The sequence below is a fragment of the Sinohyriopsis cumingii genome, chromosome 14 (assembly GCF_028554795.1).
Source record: "Sinohyriopsis cumingii isolate HCF-2022 chromosome 14, ASM2855479v2, whole genome shotgun sequence".
Classification (NCBI taxonomy): Eukaryota; Metazoa; Mollusca; class Bivalvia; order Unionida; family Unionidae; genus Sinohyriopsis; species Sinohyriopsis cumingii.
The window spans coordinates 3,464,813-3,490,882 of NC_142974.1; the positions used below are offsets into that span (position 1 = coordinate 3,464,813).

The following is a 26,070-nucleotide window of genomic DNA, read 5'->3' on the forward strand; positions in this document are numbered from 1 at the left end:
AAAAACGTTTGGACTACAGCACTTGCACTGCAGCTCATTACAGATAAATTTACAAAATAAAGGAATTGGAAGGAAGGGAATTCAAAAACTGACATAACAGTTGGACATGGTCCTTCAGTGGAAGATGCCAACTCTGATAGTTATGATGTGGGGTGGGTGGGAAATGGGTCCTGCTATTCCCCCATCGTAACTGTCAGGGTCAGTGTTTTGCACTGTTTGACCTTAACCTTTTACCAATACTCTTAATTTCATTTGTAAGTGGCCCCTGCAGGTATCCTAAATGTTAGTGAAAACAAAAGTATATATAAAGAAACAAACATTGATTACTCGCATGTCTGGGCAAATAATTATTCAGCCATGTCACAGTCAACTGATGAAAGCATCAAATCCATGAGTCATTTGTATGTCAAACAAAACAACAAATCCTTTGTTTTGAATATTGAACTTCTACTCAAAACACATGACAAGTTAGATAAAATATTAAGACCTTGCTGTGCAATAGTCAAAATCTTGGACTGCCTACCATTGGTTGAATTATGATTGCCCACCATTGGTTGAATTATTTAGAGTTGAATGTAGCTTTTACATCACAGATGGAGAATGCCCAGATCTATAAATAGCTACAAAGCGACCTGAAATAGAACTCAAAAAATTAAATAAGGCTTTAGAACTGATAGGAAATCTCTTTTTTAAAAATCCAAATAAAATTTAAAGTGTAGAATTAGAAAGAATTGTAATTATAAGAGTTTAATATTGTCTTGTTCAGAGTTTATTGTGGTATAAACTGTCACTTGCAAACTCACACAGCTTACATAACACCCTCTTGGCGTTACTTGCTGTGTGATTCAGCAACTGGCAGGTTATTCCATGATGAACAAAGAAAAACAACATTAAATAAACTCTTTCATTGTTTGAACTTTGACCCTTGGTTTAACCAGCAATCATTTTTTGATTGTCTGGTCAGGTTCTAAATAATCCTCATATCCAAGGTTCAGGACCTATGTTTTTGACCTTTTTCCATTTTCACCCACCAAAAGTAAAAAAGTCAAGTGGACTTTGTTATTTTCACCCACCAGAAGTCAAGTGGACTTGACCTCTGTTGAATTACAAGAGGTATGAATGAACCATGTAGATGAAAAGATAGAAGTAATAAATGTGACGAGAAATGTGTTGACTGTTATAACCAAGCACTGCACAGAATAATATGCACTATAGTGTATTCATAGTGTAACATTATTTAACTGTTGGGACCCATATGCCTCAAGACTGGACCCAGCATAATTCTGATTCAAAAGTAACCCAAAAAATGAACTACATTTTCTGGCATGAAATTGGTTAATAATAAGACTTAAATTGTTTTCTATGAATATCAACACTCAGAGTACCTTGTCGAAGCATAGTATTAACATGCGATGTTTTTCCTAAAAGAACAATACAATTTTCAGAAAATAGCTGTTTTCTCCATCGTCGGTAGCACTAGCAAGGGATCAGTTCATCGTGTACCAGGTGTCTCCATAGGTTTTATATCTTGCAAAAAAGAATAGGTTGCATTTAAATGTACATTTAAAAGCTCTTCTCTTGAAAAGATATGCAGAATAAGTACAAATTCACATGCAAGATATTAGAGACATACTGCCCTTATGGCGACAATTGTTAAATGGAAAGAACTGGTCTTCAGTCAATGAAATTATATCTCTGAGGTTAAAAAGTTGAATAAAATTGGTACATGGCAATATAGCCTTTCTGTCAGACTTTCATATTGTCTAAAGTTTTTTTTCTTAAAAAGATTGCATATTATTGATGGCAGTCGTAGTTAAAGAAAATTATTTGAAAGTATTGGTCCAAGATGTGTTCCATTTATCCAGTATACTTCCATCATGAAAGCCATGTTTTTGCTGAGCCTTGAATGTTAAGTACTGTCCGATACCACTCTAAATGAAACTAATGGAACAAGGAAAAATGGTATTTAAAATGAAATAATAATTAATTATGGAGGTGATATTTAAAATCAGATGTTAAGAAAGTGGATTTAAGATGGAAAAAAAAATATGCTGTCAGCTTGAGATGGTCTGTACAGGAGATCACTTGTAATGAAATGGAACCTTGCATGTAAAATTTATAACAAGTGAAATGGATAGTCTCCTTTCTGATGTACTTTTGGCTCATTGTAGACATGTGCATTGCTTTATGATTACCTTTGATTTAAGAATTAGCCATCTCTTTTTTTTTTTCTTAAAAATAAATGCATTTTGCAGGTGGCATGTTGACTAAGAGTGTTCCTTTTTCAGATGAAGTTATTCAAACTCTTGGAGAGGGAACTTTTGGGAAATGTGTATCAGTGAAAGATAATCAGAGGTGAGCAGTTCTTGAAATTAATTGCATTCCAGGTTAATCAAAGACAAATAAATGGACCAGGAGACTTATAATAGCTAACAAAGGTAGAAAAGTTTTCAAAATCCGTGGTTGTTCAGTTTGATTATACACCAGATTGTTCTAGTTGCCTGGTAGATTTCAAAGTCCGATTGTTCTGGTTGCCTCTTAGATATGCATCCAAGATTGCCGTAATAAAAATGATTGGTCCTGATTGCACACATTGCTATCAACTTGCTATCAATTATGATAATGGAAAGTGTCACACCATTGTAATTACTTAATTCATCTGTTTGAGATCTTTGGATAAAATCTAATTAATTTTCTTTTTTATCTCGGACTCAAGTTGTACATTAGCTTTCTAGGAGGCAACCCCTGATCATAAACTTGTTTATATTGTATGTTTGGCTGAGTTTACATCATTATGGTTATATCCATTGTTATTCATACTGTGTCAAAACTTTCTACATTGGATATTTGTATAGCAAAAATTCTGCAAGCCAATATTGTATGCAACAACAGTTGTGATTGGTTTGATTCATTAAACTTGACATATTTCTTTGGCTGAAGTTGGCCACTATCACACAGGCTAAAGTTGGCCACTATCACACAAGCTAAAGTTGGCCACTATCACACAGGCTAAAGTTGGCCACTATCACACACAGGCTAATGGACACGTATAATACAAGCTCATATGCATTCAGTCCAAGATGAAGAAAAAAACATGAAAGTGTTGATGTGTTGACAAAAGAGAAACATTAGAGAGTCTTGTTTCTTTAAGGTTTCACCCAGATGTGTTGGTAGTATGGACTGTTTAACTTGGTAGTCTAAAGCACCTGCCTTTACCGATCACTGCCATTTCACCTCAGCATGGGTTCAAGTTGCAGACCCAACCAATGCGGGTATGCCAGAAATCTTGCCACTACCTTGAAAAGTCCTTGAAAATAAGCCTCTGTCCTTGAAATATAACAAATTAATTGACAAACAAATGTATGAAAGTTTCTTTTCATCCCATTATGTCGTGTAATCTAAATAAAACTTTCTGCAATTGGGTAGTTTACGTAAGTGACCAATCAGATATGTATGATTGCACGTTCACCTGATTATAGAGTATAAAAAATGAGCAAATCTTTTCCAGTGATCATTCTTCTTCATCAATTTATTTTCTGCGGCAGCAGTACATCTTTGTACTTTAAATCATGGTGAATCAGCTGTTCAACCCCTCAAAACAAAAAATAATGAAATATATATATACAAAAATGGTCATTATTGTACATCCAAGCTTCTGATTTTCGGCATATGATCTAAAATTCGGAAGTCTATTATTGACTTTATCAGCGTCACATTGCTGCTTAAAAAGTCAGTGGTTGTAGTGTGGGCATGTGTGCAAATTATATGTTGAGTGCAGAATTTAAAGAAAAGTTTGTAACTATTCTACTTTGTCTACTTTTTATCCTTCCATTGTATTTTGTTCTTCATTTGGTGATCTGTGACTGTCATAAAAGTAGTAGTAGTGTAGTTAGAGTTTAAAGAACTGTTGAACCTAGTGTACATCAAATATGATGTGTAATCTATAGTTGTTTTTGTTCCCTTCATATAAAGATCTGCATTCATTTTTTTCATCATAGAAATAAAGTTGTTATTCTCTAAAGATTTTTTAAATATTCTCTGTTATAAAGTCTCAAGCCTATTGCATTAGTATTAGGAAGCCCCTTGTCAGGAAATCACAACATTCTCACTAATCCTTTAAATGGCCATTGATAAATATACCTAAAGTGTACTGGGCATTGAAAAAATTGGATAATGTCCTTGAAAGGTCCTTGACTTCTATTATACCCTGTATCAACCCTGTAAAAAAAATTTTCTACCAGGGAGTTAGTGACAGAAATACTTGCAGAAATACATGTAGTTGGGCTAGTCTTTGTGTGTGTGTGCATGCAATATTCCAGGACATTGAATTTGCACTAGTTTGTGTTGTTTTTAAAAATATTGCAAGTAAATGAACCTAATGTGCAACAATCTTGCATTATTTTTACAAGTTATGCCTTGATTTGTTCACCGTAGATCCTATTTGATACATTATCAGCACTTAAGTCACTATAGAATAGGAAGTTGGAAAACCCACAGTTGATCAGTATAGAATAGGAAGGTGGAAAACCCACAGTTGATCAGTATAGAATAGGAAGTTGGAAAACCCACAGTTGATCAGTACAGAATAGGAAGTTGGAAAAGCCACATTTGATCAGTACAGAATAGGAAGCTGGAAAAGCCACAGATGACCAGTACAGAATAGGAAGTTGAAAAACCCAGAGTTGATCAGTATTCTCTTTAAAAATAGACGGAGCTAATACTTTTCTCAATATCGTAAAATGTTTGTTATGCAACCAATTTTTCTGAGTTTGCTACTTTGGTGTTTTCATACAAAAGACACTTCGCTCATATTTTCTGAATTGGCTGCTTTGGTGTGACCTTGGGAAAGGCTCTTGACTTACATTTCCTGGGTCAGTTACTTTGGTGTCTTTGGAAAAGGCACTTAGCTTCCTTTTCCAGGGCATGTTGTAACCAGTAACATCTTACGTGTATCATTAAAAGTAATAAAAACAACACAGATACAAACCCACCCAGGGACAATGTTTTTGACCAAACCTAACTTGCAAATTCAGTTTTTGTAGACACAAGAACAGCATGGCTCTTGTAGACGTGTATGGTCTCCATTGTAAAAGATTGCACATTTTACTGGTGGCATGCATAAGAGCTTCTACACATTTCTAAGTTCAAAATAGAAAAAAATTGGAAATGGTAAACATCAGAGTTCTTACTGCTGTGGAAGTTATCAGTAAATGTCACATTAAACTATTGGCATGGAAGATAATTACACCGGATATGATAGCTCTCTGTGTGCAGCAGGAACTGATAAATAGTTGGGGGATATAGGAATACAAGCATGGAAGCTCTTCAAAGATATGCATATTTTTAGCATAACTGATTTTAAATGCAACGGGCATAATAAAGTTATTTATCTTGATTTGGATATAAATTTGTCATTAGGTTAAGTATCTGATATGCTTACTGTAAATTGAATCCTTGTTTTCTCTATCTTGTCCATTCTGCCTTCATTCCTTTCTTCCTTTAATAGCTCTGACGTGAAGAACTGCTGAGATGGCCATTGTCTGATGTTTGTTATTGATACACTTACTATTTGAAGTATTGCCATGAAACTTGACACATTCATTTCATAGTCTGGTTGGTTCTTACGAGTATTGCCATGAAACTTGACACATTCATCTCATAGTCTGGTTGGTTCTTAGGAGTATTGCCATGAAACTTGACACATTCATCTCATAGTCTGGTTGGTTCTTAAGGAAAATGGTCGTTTCCAAACATCCAGTATGGTAAGCATGAAGCCATATGAAAATCTTATTGTAGCTACGTTTGAATGGATGGTCAAATCGCTAAAAGATTTCAGCTGATGCCTAGTTGGCCATCAGTGAATATGGACCCTGATGTCCAGTATTGATGCCTTAGTAGCCGTCTTTAAGATGTTATTTCTGTTAATGAATGGAAAGTCATATCAACATTGGAAGACTTATTTAATGAAAAAAACTTACTGTCAAGACATCCAATATGGCCATCGCATAAATCCATTTGGATGGATGGTCCTAATCAACATGGGGTTCTCACTATAAGACTTAACTTTTCATCTTCTGTTACTATGAACCTCAAATCAACATAATGGCTGCCTGAGTGTGTACAACTAGAGTTAGTGCCCATTCTGTCTACATTTTCTACATCAATCTCGACCCATGCAAACTATCAATTTAATGAGAAATAGAATTAAAAACACTCCCAAAGTTTTGTGCCACTTATTTCCATCACCAAGTATAATCCGCAGAAAATAATGTTGATGTTCACATATAGATCCTATTGGGGTCAGGCTTCCCAATAATTTGTTTTATTGGCTTATCTGTTCGTTTCAGCTACCAGTGACTGGCATTCATATTTTGGGGAAAATTGTAAAAAAATAAAATTGATCTCCTTTGAATTTTCATCAAAGTGAAATGTTGCCCCTGAATCTGCGGTAAAGTTGCCCACTGGCCACGCGTGTTCCAACCTTCCAAGATTGTCACGTGTTTCATCCTCAGCTTCAGATAAATCTGGTGTAGTAACAGGACTTGTACTAATGTCTGATCCTTTATCTTGAATCTGATAATTAAAATTCAATGTTATCTATAATGTCGTCACTTTCAGATCCTTCTAAACTTTCATCAGAATCATCAAAAAATAAATGAAGGTTGACATTTTATTTACTTTCTACAGTTGTCCTTGTTTTCAGTGGTAGTTGTCTTATAGGGCATAAACCTGCTGATAGAATACTTGCATAATATTATGTAAAGGCTACTTTTATTGCCGAATATTTTTAATGAGACCGGATGTTTGCAGTTTGAAAGCCTTAATATGAGATGCATTTGTGGGTTTCCCATCTCTGCCAGAGGCAGCAGGGACAGAGTATTGCTGCAAACACACATGCATCTGATGGGAAGCTGTACTATTTTTGCTAACACTTGTATGATTTAGTGAAGAGTTCATTTATTTTGGTCTAATGATAATGATGCCAGTCTGATGTCAAATATGGCGGCTATTTCAGCCAACTTGGAAATCTTGATGATTTTTTAAGAAAACTTATTATTGCGTTTTAAGGATTAAGCTCTGACATTTCAGTATGGTCACCACAAGTTGAAAATCTTGCAGATTAGAAATGGTTTCAACACTCTGCAGCTTAAAAAAAAGAAATAGGTCTTTTCTTGAATTCTGGAAATTGTTTTCGGAGCATCTGACCCATGGAAGGACTCTTCTTGTTGTCTTTTTTCAGGGTTACAAATATTGTGCATTTGGAAGTTTCATAATGTATTGCCAAGGCATTGGATATAAAACTAGTAAGCTAAACTTTGAGTGACATTTCTTTTTACTGCTAACTCTGTGTTATAGCTTGCAAGTCCTTGTTTCCAGGGCCTTTATTTCCGAATCCTGTTTTCTCAGTTTTCAAAAGTTTGGTTATTTGTTTTTCATTTACTGGGGAATTGTCGCCTTGGACTTTAATTTTCTGTCTCCTACAAGCTGTGTGTGTCTTCAGCCATCAAGATCTTTTGGTTATTTGTGGACCCCATGCAGAATATATCTAGCTTTTCATAAGGCAGCATGAATATAAGTTTATTACACCTGGGTAATGGTACCTATGATAATTATTAAAATTAAGCAAAACAGTCACATAATGACTGAAGTTAAAACAGTTATATACCTTAACTTTTTTCAGTAAAGTAAGAATTTATTTTGTTGAAGAAACACTTGTTTTCATTCATAGTAACCACAACAGCAGCAGAATTAATTCTGATGTCAGCATTTATTCTGAAAATGGGGGGTGTAAGCAAGAAAAATATAAATTATTTAAGTACATTCTGTTGAATTTTTTGAAGCAATTTTAGATGTTCTTGTAATGGGGCATCCCATTTAAACCTGGTGTATTTGTTTATCATTTATTAAGATTAAAATGTAATTGATCTTGCATTTTTTTTCTAGGAAGGATGAGAGATTGGCACTCAAGATCATCAAAAATATAGAAAAGTACCGGGAAGCCGCCAAACTAGAAATAAATGTTTTAGAGAAAGTACGAGAGAAAGACCCACATGGCAAATAGTAAGTAGCTAGTCATTTTTATGTAAGCGTAAACTGCATGCCGTTTCCATACATTGAGTATGCTTACAGGAAGCATAAACTGCATGCCATTTCCTTACATTGAGTACGCTTACAGGAGGCATAAACTGCATGCTGTTTTCTTACATAGACCGCTTACAGGAGGCATACACTGCATGCCGTTTCCTTAGATACAGTAAGCTTACATGAAGCATAAACTGCAAAGTTTCCTTAGATATGGTATGCTTACATGCCAACCATTATGCTTTGTTTTTCACCTAATTATGTCTTAAGCCTGCCTCTATATGGATTATGCTTGTTTGGAAGATTAATAAAACCCAAAGCAATTAAAAGATGTTTTTTATTTTTTTATTATCATTTCTTTTATCCCACTCGTAAATTTCAAAATATTTTGAAAAGAAGACTGCTGCAAAAGAAAAGGGTACAAGTACATTTGTCCACCCCGACCTTCATGTGCTTTCCTTTTTTTCTTTTTATAGCAGCTGTATATGACACAATTCCAGGGAAACGGACTGGTTTTTTCAGTTTGAAAATAAAGCTCACAAGGTCGTTCAAGTAATAAAGCATTTAGTTATTGTACCAGTCAATACAAGAAAATGGCACCAGCTGTTAAGAGAAACAGGCTTTACCAATGTGGCTTTTAGATGTTATATGACTGAAAAATGTTGCAGCAGATTTCTTATAATTTAAAACATGTTATATTGGAAAAGGACAGATCAATAACACTTTACAAATTTGAAATAAGAGCTTGATGTAGTACAACATTCAGACTGAGCTTGATATAATACAACATTCAGACTGAGCTTGATGTAGTACAACATTCAGACTGAGCTTGATGTAGTACAACATTCAGACTGAGCTTGATGTAGTACAACATTCAGACTGAGCTTGATATAGTACAACATTCAGACTGAGCTTGATGTAGTACAACATTCAGACTGAGCTTGATATAGTACAACATTCAGACTGAGCTTGATGTATTACAACATTCAGACAGACTGAGCTTGATATAGTACAACATTCAGACTGAGCTTGATGTATTACAACATTCAGACTGAGCTTGATGTAGTACAACATTCAGACTGAGTTTGATGTACAACATTCAGACTGAGCTTGATTTAGTACAACATTCAGACTGAGTTTGATGTAGTACAACATTCAGACTGAGCTTGATGTAGTACAACATTCAGACTGAGTTTGATGTAGTACAACATTCAGACTGAGTTTGATATAATACAACATTCAGACTGAGCTTGATGTAGTACAACATTCAGACTGAGTTTGATATAGTACAACATTCAGACTGAGCTTGATGTAGTACATTCAGACTGAGCTTGATGTAGTACAACATTCAGACTGAGCTTGATGTAGTACAACATTCAGACTGAGGATGTCTTCATGCTCATTGCAGAATTTGTGGTCGTGATAATTCAGTGCAAGTTAGACATATAGATTATTTCAAGACAATGCTGTGTATAAATAATTTGCCAGTATGTTTCGTGTTTGTATTATGGTACTAATCCACATGGATTTTGCAAAATTGTGACAAGACTTTTAACCAGGGGCAGATCAAGGTCAGTAACAAAAATAAATGTACATTTCTCATGGTGTCTTGTAATTATGGCATGTAATATATAGACGTCACTGATTTTGAAAACTGTAATACAAAATTTCAGCATTATTGCCTTTTAAAAAATGAGATCTTACTTGTTTTAACAAATTTGTCATGGCACAGGACTATCATATTTTCCTTGGACGTTGATGTTATTGCACCAAACATTTTAATATGTGCTCAGGTAACTTGTGAAAAGTTGGCGGGAATGAAAATCTCATTAACCTGAAATGAACAGAAACATGGAATTTCTGTTCTGCCTCTTTGTGTCATTTAGTGTTCACTCCCAGCATTTATTACAACTGCCTTTTTCCATCATTTAGTGTTCACTCTGTACTCCCAGCATTTATTGTAACTGCCTCTGTCTGTCATTTAGTGTTCACTACCAGCATTTATTATAACTGCCTTTTTCCATCATTTAGTTTTCACTTTACTCCAGCATTTATTATAACTACCTCTTTCCGTCATTTAGTGTTCATTCCCAGCATTTATTATAACTGCCTTTTTCCATCATTTAGTGTTCACTCTGTACTCCCAGCATATATTATAACTGCCTATTTCCACCATTTAGTGTTCACTCCCAGCATTTATTATAACTGCCTTTTTCTGTCATTTGGTGTTCACTCTGTACTCCAGCATTTATTATAACTGCCTCTTTCCGTTATTTAGTGTTCACTCCCAGCATTTATTATAACTGCCTCTTTCCACCATTTAGTGTTCACTACATACTCCCAGCATTTATTCTAACTGCCTCAGTCAACCACAAATCTTGAATGTTGTCATTGCCAGATCCATAGTTTTAAAATGGATATTCATTGCCATTTTGCAGTTTTCATCACCTTGACAGCTTTTGCCATCACTAGCACCAATACAGATGTGGATAAACATCTACTAAAGAACAGGTGTTTTAGTTTTCAGAACTTCTCTAATGAAAAATTGTACTAAGGCGGTGTACAAGGTAAAACTATGGGATCACACAATTATGGGAATTGAAGTGTAACAGTGGTCCAATCAGACATTCAAAGCAGTCACCATGGCTGCTATCTTTCAAATCTTTTTATTATTACTTATAAATGGAAAGGCATCTAGTCATGGGGTTTCACTCTAAGGCTTTTTGTGGTGACTGAGTCTAAATGAAAATGAGGCTAATTAGGTAATTTTGGCAAATCTTAATTGTGATTGTGCTATTAAACGTGTCCTATGGCAAAAATAATAAAGATTCTAAATGTAGTGATCTAGATGAATGTTATTGAAACTTGACAACTCAAAGTTGGCATTTGCATTTTTATATATATATAGCTGTATGGGAATAATTAACAGCTGATATATGAATGAATAATCAGTGAAGTAATTTCACCTACAGATGAGATGTTTGGGAAAATGTATTCCTATATATTATCTTTATGTCCATGTGTGTATGTGAAAGGGATATATGGTATTAGCTATGTATATTTGTCCATGTGTGGATGTGAAAGGGATATATGGTATTAGCTATGTATATTTATCCAGTGTCTATCCATTGGCTTAATCTTTACATATAGACCATTATGGAGGAGCATTTGTGCTTCATGGAAACATTTTTCTTTATTGTCATGTCAGACATATTATGATACCTTCAGACTGTCCATCAGTCCTTCGGAACGTCTTTGCCAATAGAGTTGGGTGGAAATTCCAAAAAGCAATGTGTACAGTGGGTTAATGCCTTGTTATTGTGTATAAGAGAAGTTATTTTTAGTACTGTCACATTAGCCTTGGATTCAGGGTCCAATTAACATAAATTTCAATCAACAGTGGAACTATTCTTTTCATGAATTTCGCAGAATTAATATCCATTTAATTTCTTTATGATTTATAGTACAGAATACTTTAAAGTTTCATTTGCAAACGAGCTTCAGTATTTAGAGAACAAAATATGGTTTCAAATTCATCAGCTGTATCACTACCACTCTATACAAAATATGCTTTCAAATTCATCAGCTGTATCACTACAACTCTGTACAAAATATGCTTTCAAATTCATCAGCTGTATCACTACCACTCTATACGAAATATGCTTTCAAATTCATCAGCTGTATCACTACCACTCTATATGAAATATGCTTTCAAATTCATCAGCTGTATCACAACCACTCTATACGAAATATGCTTTCAAATTCATCAGCTGTATCACAACCACTCTATACGAAATATGCTTTCAAATTCATCAGCTGTATCACTACCACTCTATACAAAATATACTTTCAAATTCATCAGCTGTATCACTACCACTCTATACAAAATATGCTTTCAAATTCATCAGCTGTATCACTACCACTCTACGAAATATGCTTTCAAATTCATCAGCTGTATCACTGCCACTCTATACAAAATATGCTTTCAAATTCATCAGCTGTATCACTACAACTCTATACAAAATATGCTTTCAAATTCATCAGCTGTATCACTACCACTCTATACAAAATATGCTTTCAAATTCATCAGCTGTATCACTGCAACTCTATACGAAATATGCTTTCAAATTCATCAGCTGTATCACTACCACTCTATACGAAATATGCTTTCAAATTCATCAGCTTTATCACTGCCATGGTACTTGTCCATTCTTTTCTTTATCAGCCCATTTTAAAGGAGACCTTTATTATTTTGAATATTGTTTTGAACTTTAGATGCACATAATGGTACTTACTGAAAATGTTTTTCTTTAGTATTGTTATAATGAGACATTAATTTCCATTTGTAAAATAAGTATATCACCTATTACAATATTTGTATGTGATGAATGAACAGGAGAATTATTCACTAATTCTTTATTTGTTTCTCTTTCCCTCTGACTCTTCTGTATAGAACATAACAGTAAGCAAAATGGCTGTTTGCCAAATGATTATGTACTGAGCAGATGTATCACTGTGGTCAACCTTTAAGTTAGATCAGTCTGTATCTCTGTATTCAGCTGCCTCACTGGTGATGCTATATGTAAGGGAGTGGGCTTACTTGGCACTAGATGATAACAAAGAGATTCCTGCTTGAATTTGTGATCACATTTCCAGAATGTGCTTGTAACTATATGTAGCTCATGATGGGATTTCAAGTGCCTTGTTCAACTTTACCATATGAAAGCATGCATAGATAATCATTACCAAGAGAAAAACAGCCCTTCCTCAAATGTATTTTGTACTTCATGCCTCCATTACAAAAAAAAAGATTGTTTTGTAAGACTTAAAATAAATTACCAATTTGTCCTTTGACAGTGATAGGGAAATGGTATGGAAATGAGCAAATTAGTACTATGGTCTTCTTTGAACACCAAAATTCTCACTATAAATATTTTAATGCATTGTGTGATCAGCAACTGAGATTCGGACTGTTGATATTTGTATGGGTTTGTTTAACCAAAAACTAAAATTCTTAATAAATTCAATAGGTTTGTATAGGACATGGAACACACATAATTGGGAAGTTGTACTTATTAGGAGTATTATCATAAGGTACATAATATAATAAATTATACATATATCCAAGGGGCCCCGAGTGGCAGAGTGGTCTAAAGCGCTTTCCGTTACGGATCACTGCCATCTCACGTCTGTTTGCGTGGGTTATAATCTAGGATTTGGCCAATGTGAGTATGTGAGAAAGCTTACCAGTAGCTTCTCGTGGGTCGGTGGTTCTTCCCAGGGTTTTCCCAGGCTCTTCCTCCACCATTAATACTGGCCGCCATGCATAGACTATCGTGCGCTGAAAAATGGCATTAAACCCAACAACAACAACATATATCCATTATCAATATTTTTCAAAAAAGACTTAGATGATATCCAGTTGTTCCTAAATGCCAATTTGACATTCAATATCTGGGCTGAAAGTTGTTCCTAAATGCCAATTTGACATTCAAAGAAGTAACTAGTGCTTTTTCAATAAATTTTAGTTAGAAGTTTTATTGTGATTTCAAGTTTATTTATTCTTAGCTTCTGGAAGTACAAGCTAAGTGAATAGTCACTTATATGCTGTTTATAAATGAATACAAGTGACCTATAAGCTAAATATAGGTTCTTTTTAGTTCTACTGGTCATAGACCAGAAGAGCTTGTGGGATGGTCAGTTGTCTGTCCATCCATCCATTAAAACAAGTTTCTTATTGCTACTTTTCCTAAACAACTTGTAGGACTGCCTTCAATCTTGACTAATTCATCCCATGGTCTGCTTGGATTGCCTTCAGTCTTGACTAATTCATCCCATGGTCTGCTTGGACTGCCTTTAGTTTTGACTAATTTATCCCATGGTCTATTTGGATTGCCTTCAATCTTGACTAATTCATCCCATGGTCTACATGGTTCTTTGTGAAAATGATGCTGTTAGGACAATCAGTATGGCCACTACAGCTGCCATCTTGTTTTCACTACTTCTTCTGAATTTATGATCATACCAGTGTAGGTTTTTCACTGAAAGACTTCTTGTGATGTAGAGTTGGTCCTAAATGATGGTGCCAATCTGATGTTCAGTATGGCAACCACATCAGCCATCTTGAAAATCTTTTTATTGCTACTCCTCCTGATTGGATGGTCAATACGGAGTGGGTTTTCATTGATAGACCTCTGCTTGGTCTGAAGTGAAAATGGTACCTATGTGATGTGGTTGACACAGCAGTTGACCAGTGGATGCTTTGAAACTCTTTGTCTTTGCTCAAAAATATCAGTGGAGTTTCAGCACTGCATTTTATAAGACCAAATGGTATTAAATTTTGGGGAATTTTTTTTTGCCACTAGAGAATCAGTCCTTTTGAGGGCCTTTTGTTGTTTTTATAATTGAAGATTGATTTTTACAGTTTTGTATATCTGGACGATAAAGAATAATCAGCCTCACCAATCTATAACATCATTGTATTAAGAATAACCAGTTAGTTTTTAGGAATAGACAGTCTGATATGTGACAGATATCTGTGGCTGTTTTATATAAACAATACTAGTGAAAAATATCATCAGAGGAGAGAGCAACTAGGTCCATGCAGGATTTCCTTGTTGATTCTTTTGCCAGCCTGACTTGAGATATGTGATTGCTGAGTAGTAAGAATTTAATATGTTTACAGCTGCTGCTTAAAACAGCCATTTTATAATAATAATAAACAACAAAAGAAAGTCATTACACTTTATGACTTACTGTGGCTTTGTAATTTTGTGGTCCTAAATACAAATAGTGACAATTTCATCATGGTGTCCATCATTGAAAATCATCTTATTGCTCCTACTCGTGGATGGTCAATGGACATACTTTTCATGAAATGACTTTCCGTGATGTCCAGTTGATCCCAAATACTGTCTATATGACAGCTATATCAGTCAAAATCTTATTATTGCTATTTCTTCTTAGTCGTATCATAAGTGGATTTTCACTCAAAGACTCGTTACAGTGAAATAAAAGAGATCCTGATCTGAAGCACAATATGGCCACTGTGGAGGCCATCTTAAAAATCCCGTTTGGCTACTCGTTCTAAATTCATGATATACTGACACGAGGTTTTCATAAGTTACCTGGTGATACCTGGTTGATCCTAAATTACTATGACATCCAGTATGGCCAATTAGCAAACTAGACAGTCAAATTGGTATTGTGTTTTCACCAGAAGACTTCAGGTGTCTAGATGGTCCAACAATTTAAAAGAAAATGATGCCAATGAAACATTAAATATTAACACCATTGTGGTGGCCACCTGGAAAGTCGTTATGAATGTGTGGTCGCATCAAGATGGGCTTTTACTTCAAGACTTGTTATTATGTCTAGTTGGTCCAGAATGAAATTGGTGTGTATCTTGTTTCCAAGACTATTAAATGGGGCAGGCGTATAATTTGCCTTTCATATCACTCTTCTCAACATCCGAACAAGGTTTTGTTCTAGTGTACAAGATATGTCACTTTGGGGAGTGGGAGTGTTCGGATGTTAAACTGGTCCAACTGTCAATTTCATTTTTCTTTTTCTTCTTATTTACAGTCTATGTGTTCAGATGTTAGATTGGTTCGACTATCATGGGCACATTTGTATCGCATTTGAAATGCTGGGACTGAGTGTTTTTGATTTTCTGGTAAGTAGAGGCATCTGCAGGCTTATATAATGTGTGGTCTTGATTTTGTAATGAGCATAAATATCCTTATCTTGCTTTCAGTTTCAAATTATATAAATACTCCAGGTGATAAAGATAACTCTGAATGAAATATTTTCAGATGAATTGTAGGGTGGATTATGTTGTTATTATAGCACTTTTTTCCCTCAGTATAATGACCAGATTTATGCATTGGTTTATAATTTTAAACTATATTTATATCATTATCTTTTATTACCTTTTAAAGAAATCTAACACTTATTTTCTTGTAGGACTATATGTTTATATTTATTTGGAAGGTTTTATCTTCCTGGAGTTTGTTTTTGCCATCTCTTGTTTTAACATTGTTATAACTTTACTTTTAACTAGCATTACATAACCAATATTATACTGATGTGCATATACATATCTATATCCTGTCGTAGAAGATTAGAATTTATACTTATTTTACATGTATACATCCTGTCGTAGAAGATTAGAATTAATTTACGTGTATTGCAGAAAGAAAATAACTACCTTCCATATCCAATTGAACAAGTGCGGCACATTTCCTACCAGCTCTGTTACGCTGTTAATTGTAAGTATTAATTCTCAAGTTTTTTAAATTTCATATAAGATTATTTGTTGATTACAGACCTGCCAACTCTTGCGATTTTGCCATAAGTCTTAATGAAAATTACCCTTAAAAAACGGACTTGTGGCATACAAGCAGAACCTACGGAAAAATGATAATTGCCAAAAAATATGGATAATCGGTTCATCCATCTTTGATTTGGATCTGGGTTTCATAATTGGATTAGTGAAATGTGTCGGGGAACTGGACTAGCTTTACAGTAGCACCCCAGATGCGTTAAACTGCACATGTTTGTTTATGCAAAGCATCTGCATGATCAGACTTGATTATAGAATTTTTTTAAAATAGCATCCAGAAAGCACAGCGTGTTTAAGACGAAAGGGAAAATGAGCTTCTAAAAGAAGTGTTAATAATCAACACAGAAGAATAAAAAGGATTATTCAGATTCTTGTGAATAAAAGTTGGAAAGGACACAATTACATTTATTGGACTTCATTTTTGTTAACAAAAAGTACAAATCTGAGTAGAATGTTCATTGTTCACTTACATTATGTGTATTCCCTACTTGAAATATTGTATTATTTTATGTTTTTTGAGACCTAATCATTCTTGTCATTGACAGTTATAAGACAAATGTTTTTTTTCTTGTGAGCTGTTTGGAATACAGTATCTCATTAGTAGCTAATCACTTACACTGACTGTAAAAACGAGTAATGTCCAACTCGAGTCTAGTACATTAGATCGAAACTTTTTCTATCAGACATTGAAGAAAAAATTACCACCATTTATGTCTAGAGTTATAGCAAAGCGCGTTACAGTGGGGGTGGGGTGCTGTAAAATGCTTTTCAACAGATAGCAGTTTGAACACTAGTATGTCTGGACCACAAAATTTTTAATTCTTTTGTGAAAGTGTACCTAAGCACAAAAGCAGTAGAATATTGGTTAGTGAGAAATCAACTCAGCATAGTGCCTTTATTCCCTCAAGAATCTTAAGATTTGGAGTAGATGAGGATTGTGCCATAGTGGATAGCATGTGCTACAGACGTGCAAATCATCAGCATTGAATAAATACTTAATTTTGTTTTTAATTTTGAAACTTAAATTGTTGGATACAGATTCGAAACGTTCCTATTTTATACAGATTTGAAACATTCCTATTTTTATGTTCAGATTTGGATTTTTACAACAGTTCTATTTCACATTTCTATTTTTACAACAGTTCTATTTCACACTAGTAAGGGTGGTATTTAGAAAAGGAACATAAATTTGAGGGCAATTTCAGTTGAAGGAGAGTCTTCAATATGGGCATATATCAATTTAATTCTTTTTCTTGTGTTCCTTTTGCATGATTTTCTAATCTTTTTATGCACATTGAGTTCACTTTTAAAATAAAGTACTGAACAAAACTGTTTATTTGAGAAATGTGTGGTAGGTATGCTTTATATTCTCTAGAACTAGTGCAAATTGATTCTTTGGCAATTTTTTTGCAGGATACCGATTTTCGTGGTTTACATTGTTTATATTGGCCATGAATTGAAGGACCCAATGAACAGTTATTTTTCATGAAAACAATAGAACCAACATCTAGATCCATTCCATGCTCTCAGATTTTTGAAAAGCACAAAAATAGATACCTTCAATAATAAATTCAGTTTTGCAAAGCTAATGGGTATATTTTTCTGCTTAATTTGTGGCATTTCTTTGCAGGCAAAGTTCTAACTCTTTATTTGTTTTTAAGTTTTAAGTCTTTTTTGTTTTTTGACTTCTGATATTTTTTTGAGCTTTTTACCAACATAAAGCTATTGATACTGTCTTTTTATATAGAATCAATAAATTGATGACGAGGAAGTTATTTTGTGATCAAAACAGTCAGGAATATTCTTTTAACGTGGCTTTTGTTTTCAATTTTGATATTCATCTGTGTCAAATAATTTACGGTGTAATGTATTTGAAAAAAACAAAAAAAGTTTCACTTTCATTTCCTTATATGCTGCATTGCAATAGCCTAAAATTCATATTTGTTTTCAGTCCTCCATGAAAACCAGTTGACACACACAGACCTCAAGCCAGAAAATATTTTATTTGTCGATTCAGACTTTGATATAACATACAATGCAAAGAAGGTGAGTCTTTATGAAGATTTGTTGTTAAAATTTTCCAGAATTAAGTTACCATATAAGTGGAGTTTTCCATGTTGTTGATTTTTAAAGAATCCAGTTTTAACAATTTGATTTGATTTTTCCTTGAAAATCCTTTTCATTGTCTTGTTAAAATGTTAGCTTTTCAGCATTTTTTTGCAGGTTGTGAAAAATGGAAACAGAATTTAAGTTATTTTTATAAATTTCTTGAATGAATTATTTTTTAAATGCAACATTTTTATGGGGTTTGAAACATTAACCATTATTATTGCTGTAAATACAATCTGCATTCTTCCAAGTTAATAGAAAAATAGACATTTTGAACAGCAACAACCTAAAAACCACCCATGATCACATTTTGGAGATGGAGTAATAATGCGTGTCTGTTTTGATAAAATGAGAGAACCGTCACCAAGATCAATGAGATTTTATAAAACAGAAATAATGTTAAAAAGTTATGCATAATGAGTAATAATGATATTAATGTTTATTATATCATGATATGATGAGAGTTATTTTACTTAAAAATATCAGTAAGTTGTTACTGTTTTGGAACATTATATGCGTGTAAGCAATTATAGCAGGAAATTTGGTCAGTCAGATTGGATCTGCATGAGATAATGACCTGAAATTTTTAATTCACTTTGATATTGCGCTGCTTGTACATCCATTATGGCCACCACAGCATCTGTCTTGAAATTTTTTTTTATTATCCCAACTCTTGAAATTTTTTTTTATTATCCCAACTCCTCTTGAAATTTTTTTTATTATCCCAACTCCTCCTAAACAAAGTTATGTTGGTGTAGGGTTTTGAGCAAAAGACTTGTGATATCCAGTTGTTCATCAATGAACATGGAGCTGATCTGACAACTAATATGACTTGTGATATCCAGTTGTTCACCAGTGAACATGGAGCTGATCTGACAACTAATATGACTTGTGATATCCGGTTGTTCACCAATGAACATGGAGCTGATCTGACAACTAATATGACTTGTGATATCCAGTTGTTCACCAATGAACATGGAGCTGATCTGACAACTAATATGACTTGTGATATCTGGTTGTTCATCAGTGAACATGGAGCTGATCTGACAACTAATATGGCTTGTGATATCCGGTTGTTCATCAATGAACATGGAGCTGATCTGACAACTAATATGGCTAACAACTTGTGATATCTGCATAGTCCTAAATGAAAATAGTGCCAATCTGATACACAAATCTGGTCAGTACAGCAGCCATCTTGAAACACTTGCTATTGCTGCTCCTCCTGAACAGTCATAATGACACAAGTTTTTCACATAAATGAATTTTTATTATTTTTTATATATATATATATATATATACATACATACATACATACATACATACACACACACACACTAGAAGCAAAATGAAAATGGTGCTGATCTGGGGTCTAATATGGCTGCTACAGTGGCCATCATGAAAATCGTGTTTCACTACTTCTTCTGAATGGGGGCCCCGAGTGGCCGAGTGGTCTAAAGCGCTCTCCGTTACGGATCACTGCCATCTCACATCTGTCTGCGTAGGTTCGAGTCTCGGATTCAGCCAATGTGGGTATGTGAGAAAGCTTGCCAGTAGCTTCTCGAGGGTCGGTGGTTCTTTCCGGTGTTTTCCCGGGTTCTTCCTCCACCATTAATACTGGCCGCCATGTATAGCCTATCATGTGCTGAAAAATGGCGTTAAACCCTACAACAACAACAACAACTTCTTCTGAATGAATGGTCATATAATATGGTTTTCACGAAAAGACTTCAGATAATATTTTGCTCATCTTAAATTAATATGGTTCAGAGTTGACATCCAAGATGTAGCCATTTAGACAATCTTGTTTTAGCCACTCCTTTGAAAGGGAAAGTCATTTTGACTTGGGTAGGTTGGAGTCATCAGAAATATTCTTGTGGTGTCTGCTTGGTCCGAAATGAAAATGACAATATGACCACCACAGTGGCTGTCTTGAAAATAATGTTATCTCATCTCCCAAATGGATGGTTTTATCACCATTTAGTTTTCACCAAAAAACTTCATCTTGTACCTTGTTGATTCTATAAAAAAAAAAACATGGTGCCAGTTGTACATCCAATATTTCTGCCATGATAGCCTTCATGAAAACCTAGTTGTCGTTAGTTCCCCTGTTTGGATGATTGTTACGACATGGGGGTTTTGACGAAAATCTTCTTATGTGTACTTTATCCTAAATGAGAATTGTGCCAATCTGACATCAGTATGTTCACCGCAGCGGCTGATTTGAAAATCTAGTAATCAGCAGTTAAAAGGAAGAAATGGTCTGATTCATAATACCTGAAAGTCTTTTTGCAGATTAGACATGGATGTCAACCTTTATGCTTGCCTCTTTAATGATTATACTTTTTTCTTAAAATAATTTTTTAAAAAAGTAATATAAACTTTTTACGTCATTTTTATTATCACCTGTTTAATTCCACTCATATAAATTTGAGAATATTATTATAAAGATGAATGTAGCCTAAGAATAGCATGAGAGTACTTATTTGCTATTTATAGTAACTGTATATGACCCATTTCCAAGAAAACGAATGGGCTTCTTCAAATATGAACTTTGCCTAAACATTCATTATATTGATTAGCTAGTTAGTAGACCAGTCTGTACTTCTAAAGTTAGTGGATAGTTAGTGGACCTGTCTTTACTTAAGCCAAATGCTTTTTGGTGCAAGTTTTGGATGTTATATGACGCAGAAGTTGTGGACACTATATGACGCAAAAGTTGTGAATGTTATATGACGCAAAAGTTGGGGATGTTATATGACGGAAAATGTTACAGCAGATGGATCTTTTTAATCTTCAAAATATGTCAGATCAGAAAAAAAGGACAAATCAACACCACTTGACAAACTTTCGAAGAAGAATGTGGGAGTAATGTAAAGCTGCATGCTGAGCACATTGTCATGTTCATTGTAAAATTCCAGTTTGCACATGTAGACATATTGAAGTGATTGCTGAATATAAATAATTTTTCAGTATATTATGTGTTTGTATTATGCTTCTATTCCATATGGCTTTTGCCCATTTTGACCAGCTGCAGATACAAGTTGGTAACAAAAATAAATGTATCTTCTTCATATTTCTGTAATTCAGGCATATATAGATTACACTCTCTATGCCCAAACTGTGACTTATAAAAGCAATAATTAAAATTGTACATGAGTGGTGGTGTCATGTACAAGTAGAGCATTAGTCCCTTCTCAGGCCTCTTGTTGCCATTGATTTTCTGTTCTTTTAGAAGAGAGATGAGAGGAAAGTGAAGAAAACAGACATTCGGTTGATAGATTTTGGGTCAGCTACATTTGACCATGAGCACCACAGTACAATAGTCTCCACCAGGCATTACAGATCACCAGAGGTCATATTGGGTGAGTAATCCACACCATCATAATCTTGTACATTCTGTGTAAGATTTCCAAGTCTGAATTAACGTTGAATATTGTACAAGGACCCAAGTCCCAGTTTTACTTAAAATGTTTGAATTAACATTGAATATTGTATGAGAGCCCAAGCCATGTTTTTACTTAAAATGTCTGAATTAACATTGAATATTGTATGAGAGCCCATGCCCTGTTTTTACTTAAAGTGTCTGAATTAACATTGAATATTGTATGAGAGCCCAAGCCCTGTTTTTACTTAAAAATGAATTAACATTGAATATTGTATGAGAGCCCAAGCCCTGTTTTTACTTAAAAATGAATTAATATTGAATATTGTATGAGAGCCCAAGCCATGTGTTTACTTAAAAATGAATTAACATTGAATATTGTATGAGAGCCCAAGCCCTGTTTTTACTTAAAAATGAATTACCATTGAATATTGTATGAGAGCCCAAGCCATGTGTTTACTTAAAAATGAATTACCATTGAATATTGTATGAGAGCCCAAGCCATGTTTTTACTTAAAAATGAATTACCATTGAATATTGTATTAGAGCCCAAGCCATGTTTTTACTTAAAAATGAATTAACATTGAATATTGTATGAGAGCCCAAGCCATGTTTTTACTTAAAGTGTCTGAATTAACACTGAATATTGTATGAGAGCCCAAGCCATGTTTTTACTTAAAAATGAATTAACATTGAATATTGTATGAGAACCCAAGCCATGTGTTTACTTAAAAATGAATTACCATTGAATATTGTATGAGAGCCCAAGCCATGTTTTTACTTAAAGTGTCTGAATTAACATTGAATATTGTATGGGAGCCCAAGCCATGTTTTTACTTAAAAATGAATTAACATTGAATATTGTATGAGAGCCCAAGCCATGTTTTACTTAAAAATGAATTACCATTGAATACTGTATGAGAGCCCAAGCCATGTTTTTACTTAAAGTGTCTGAATTAACATTGAATATTGTATGAGACCCCAAGCCATGTTTTTACTTAAAAATGAATTAACATTGAATATTGTATGAGAGCCCAAGCCATGTTTTTACTTAAAGTGTCTGAATTACCACTGAATATTGTATGAGAGCCCAAGCCATGTTTTTACTTAAAAATGAATTAACATTGAATATTATATGAGAGCCCAATATCAGAAATTAATTTTTGCCTTTCAAAGCCATACGACCATGTGTATTTTACCATACAAGGCCATAAGACTTATGGTATGGTCTTGTGACTGTCCTCAGCATTTGTTATTTTTAACTTCTTAAGAACCTTTGAACCTATTTCACCAGTTTAAAGGGAAGACACTTTGGTTTAAAGATTTTCATGTTTGTACACGTGAGTCATTTCATTATGGAAAAAATTATTAAACTGTTTCTAAAAAAATTGCTAAACAGACTTAGACGAAACATGGCAGAAGACATCTTAGCATGACAGCATGTAAATTGTTCTCAAATTATACTTTACACACTTTTAGATATGATTGCTGAGACTTGTTACCAAAACAGCTCAAGAGAATTCTCTAAATTTGACAAAAAGGTTTTGTCATAAAGGCCTTTCAGTTTTGTGCAAATGCCTGCCATGTTGATGGGAATGAAGAACTACTTACATATATGATGGCTGTTGGGCATCATCGTGAACAATTTGTTTTGGTTAATGTTTTTATTTGCATTTATTTACAAATGCAATATGTCTTGTCATACTTGGACCATTAATTCTGTTTCCTTCTTGCTTACCTTTAGGTCAGAGTTAGTCTAAAAAAAATTGTTCGAAGGTTTTGGTTTGATTTTTTTCTTTCGCTTATATTTCCCGATTTCCTCTAATTTTTGGCTTTGGAAGCTAAGACAATTAATTCCTCAATACATTTTGTCCTTTTTGGTCATGGATTGAGATCACAAGTCACAGAAAATGTATGTCCGTCCATTAGGTTTTTTCATTTCCTTACAACATCCAGCATCTGCATTTACTAAACTTTGTGGCTGGCTTGGGATAAGCAAGAGCCCTGTCAGTTTTGGGGTCAGACAGAAGTACAGATTAAATACCATAGCCTGATGTGGATTAACCATAATGATACCTAAACAATTTGAAATGACCTGCTTCATGTTGTATAAAGCCAATAATAGGATAACAACAGTTTGAAACGATATTAAACTGTGTATGAGAAATGCCAGAATTTTTTTCTGAATTTTCATCATGATTTCCAACATTGAAAATCACTAGACATTTACAGGACTAAAATTTCTCTTACAGAATTGGGATGGTCACAACCTTGTGATGTCTGGAGTATTGGATGTATCATGTTTGAACTTTACACAGGCTTCACATTATTTCAGGTAAGTAGTGTTAATCTTGTTGGATTTTGACTTTACTGTCAAGAACAGTGAGACAGAGTTGCATGTTTTCCCGTGATGATAGTATTAGCATTGTTTACAATGTAAAGGTGCCATGTTTTTAAAAATCACATTTTAAGTCAGTTGCTTTTCATACCTGACACATTGGTAAGGTAGTACTATAAATATATATTTATCTTCAAGATTACCAGGTAGTTCCTGTCTCATTTCTGCAATCAGAAGTGTATGCATATTCCCACCAAATTGACTGAATCCCCTTTTAAAAAATGAGCAAGTATAGTTATAATTCACTAAAAGCTTTTTGCAATGGATCAATGAAATAATTTCACTGATTATTCATTTATTGTAAGCACTTTTTCAAATACTTGCTGAATTTGAAAAAAGGTAGACATGCAGTTACATTCGGTTCTAATGCATATGTCATAGTCAGTGTCATAAGACTGTCACTGTGAAAATAATAAACATCTGAAAGTTTTATCTTTATTAATTAAAATTTATTTATCACATTTATTTGATGGCTATGTCAGCAATATTACGATATCTAGTTGATCCTAATTGAAAATGCTGCCAGGCATATATCCAGTATGGCTGCAATGAAGGCTGTTGTGAAAATCTTGTTGTCACTGCTTCTTTGAATGGATAATCATTACGGTGTAGGGTTTGACCAAAAGACTTCTTGTGATATCTACTTTGTCCTAAATGAAAATGGTGCCAATCTCACATCCAGTATGTGCACCACAGGAACTAACTTCAAAACTTTATATTTTATGATATTAAATTTTCATCTGTTTTTGTTTGTTTTTTTTTTAATTGTAGACACATGACAACAAGGAACACTTGGCAATGATGGAGAGGATTCTTGGTACTATTCCATACAGAATGGCCAAGAAGACCAAGTAAGTTTCTAATTGGAAAGGCTGACTCGGAAGATAAAGTAGGATTGATTTCAAGATGATGGCTCCACATTATTTAAAATTCTGGGAGTCGTTTAAGTTTGTTCATTAAAATGGTAAGGTATGTGTTAAGGATGCAAAAAATTAATATTTAAAGTTAAATAAAAAAAACAAACAAGGTCAGGTCAACTGATTTTACTTTTTGCTTTGTTACTTTAAGCTGATCAGATTGACCATTGATTTTTTTTTTTCTTAAAATATTTGTAAATCAAACAAGGTTAGAATTTTGCATTTAGTATACTTTTTTTTTTTATTGCTCAAGAATTTCAGAAGAAATTTGTTATCAAGAACTATTGTGTGGCCATATTTTTTAAATAACACTTCGCTTGAAAATTTTAAAGTAAAATTATGGACAGATTGTTGTTTCACCGAAATGAACATGAAATGTTTTTTTCTTAATTTTGTCTTGATTTAACATTTTATTACAGATTTTGTAGCCCTTTGCTTCATTTTATTGTTCCTTTAAAATGTGTTTAATTTTATATATAGGTTTAATTGCAAACTATACTGTAGAAATAATATGAGTATTGCTTTAGATTAGATGTATGCATTAATTAGATATTTTTGTATCTAGAATGAATTTAATGTATACAATCATCTATTTGAATGAACAGTATTTTTTGTGTATGCGTATATATCGCTTTGAAATCATCATTACCTTGCTGGTTAAAATTAGTACGAAGTTGTATCAAAATTTGGATTTTTAACAAAGTAGACTGTAATGTCAAGAGAAACTAATATTTAATTCATAATTTCATTGTGACAGGTACTGAGGTTACTTTCTTTATTATGAATATATTTTTATTGCATGAAGTTTTCCCCTTCATCATCATCATCATGATGT

General features: G+C 33.8%; 1 protein-coding gene across 5 annotated transcripts in view; it reads left to right on the forward strand.

The window, feature by feature from the left end:
- LOC149783108 (dual specificity protein kinase CLK2-like) overlaps positions 1–26,070 on the forward strand; it is an 86,304-nt gene that overhangs the window by 36,493 nt on the left and 23,741 nt on the right. For all 5 annotated transcript variants that reach the window (XM_089931329.1, XM_089931328.1, XM_089931327.1 and 2 more), the window contains 8 exons: positions 2,289–2,355; positions 7,945–8,061; positions 15,667–15,757; positions 16,277–16,352; positions 18,378–18,472; positions 21,771–21,900; positions 24,173–24,255; positions 25,090–25,169. In XM_089931329.1, the coding sequence (XP_089787455.1) occupies positions 2,289–2,355; positions 7,945–8,061; positions 15,667–15,757; positions 16,277–16,352; positions 18,378–18,472; positions 21,771–21,900; positions 24,173–24,255; positions 25,090–25,169 (739 nt within the window). The remainder of the gene's footprint in view (positions 1–2,288; positions 2,356–7,944; positions 8,062–15,666; positions 15,758–16,276; positions 16,353–18,377; positions 18,473–21,770; positions 21,901–24,172; positions 24,256–25,089; positions 25,170–26,070) is intronic.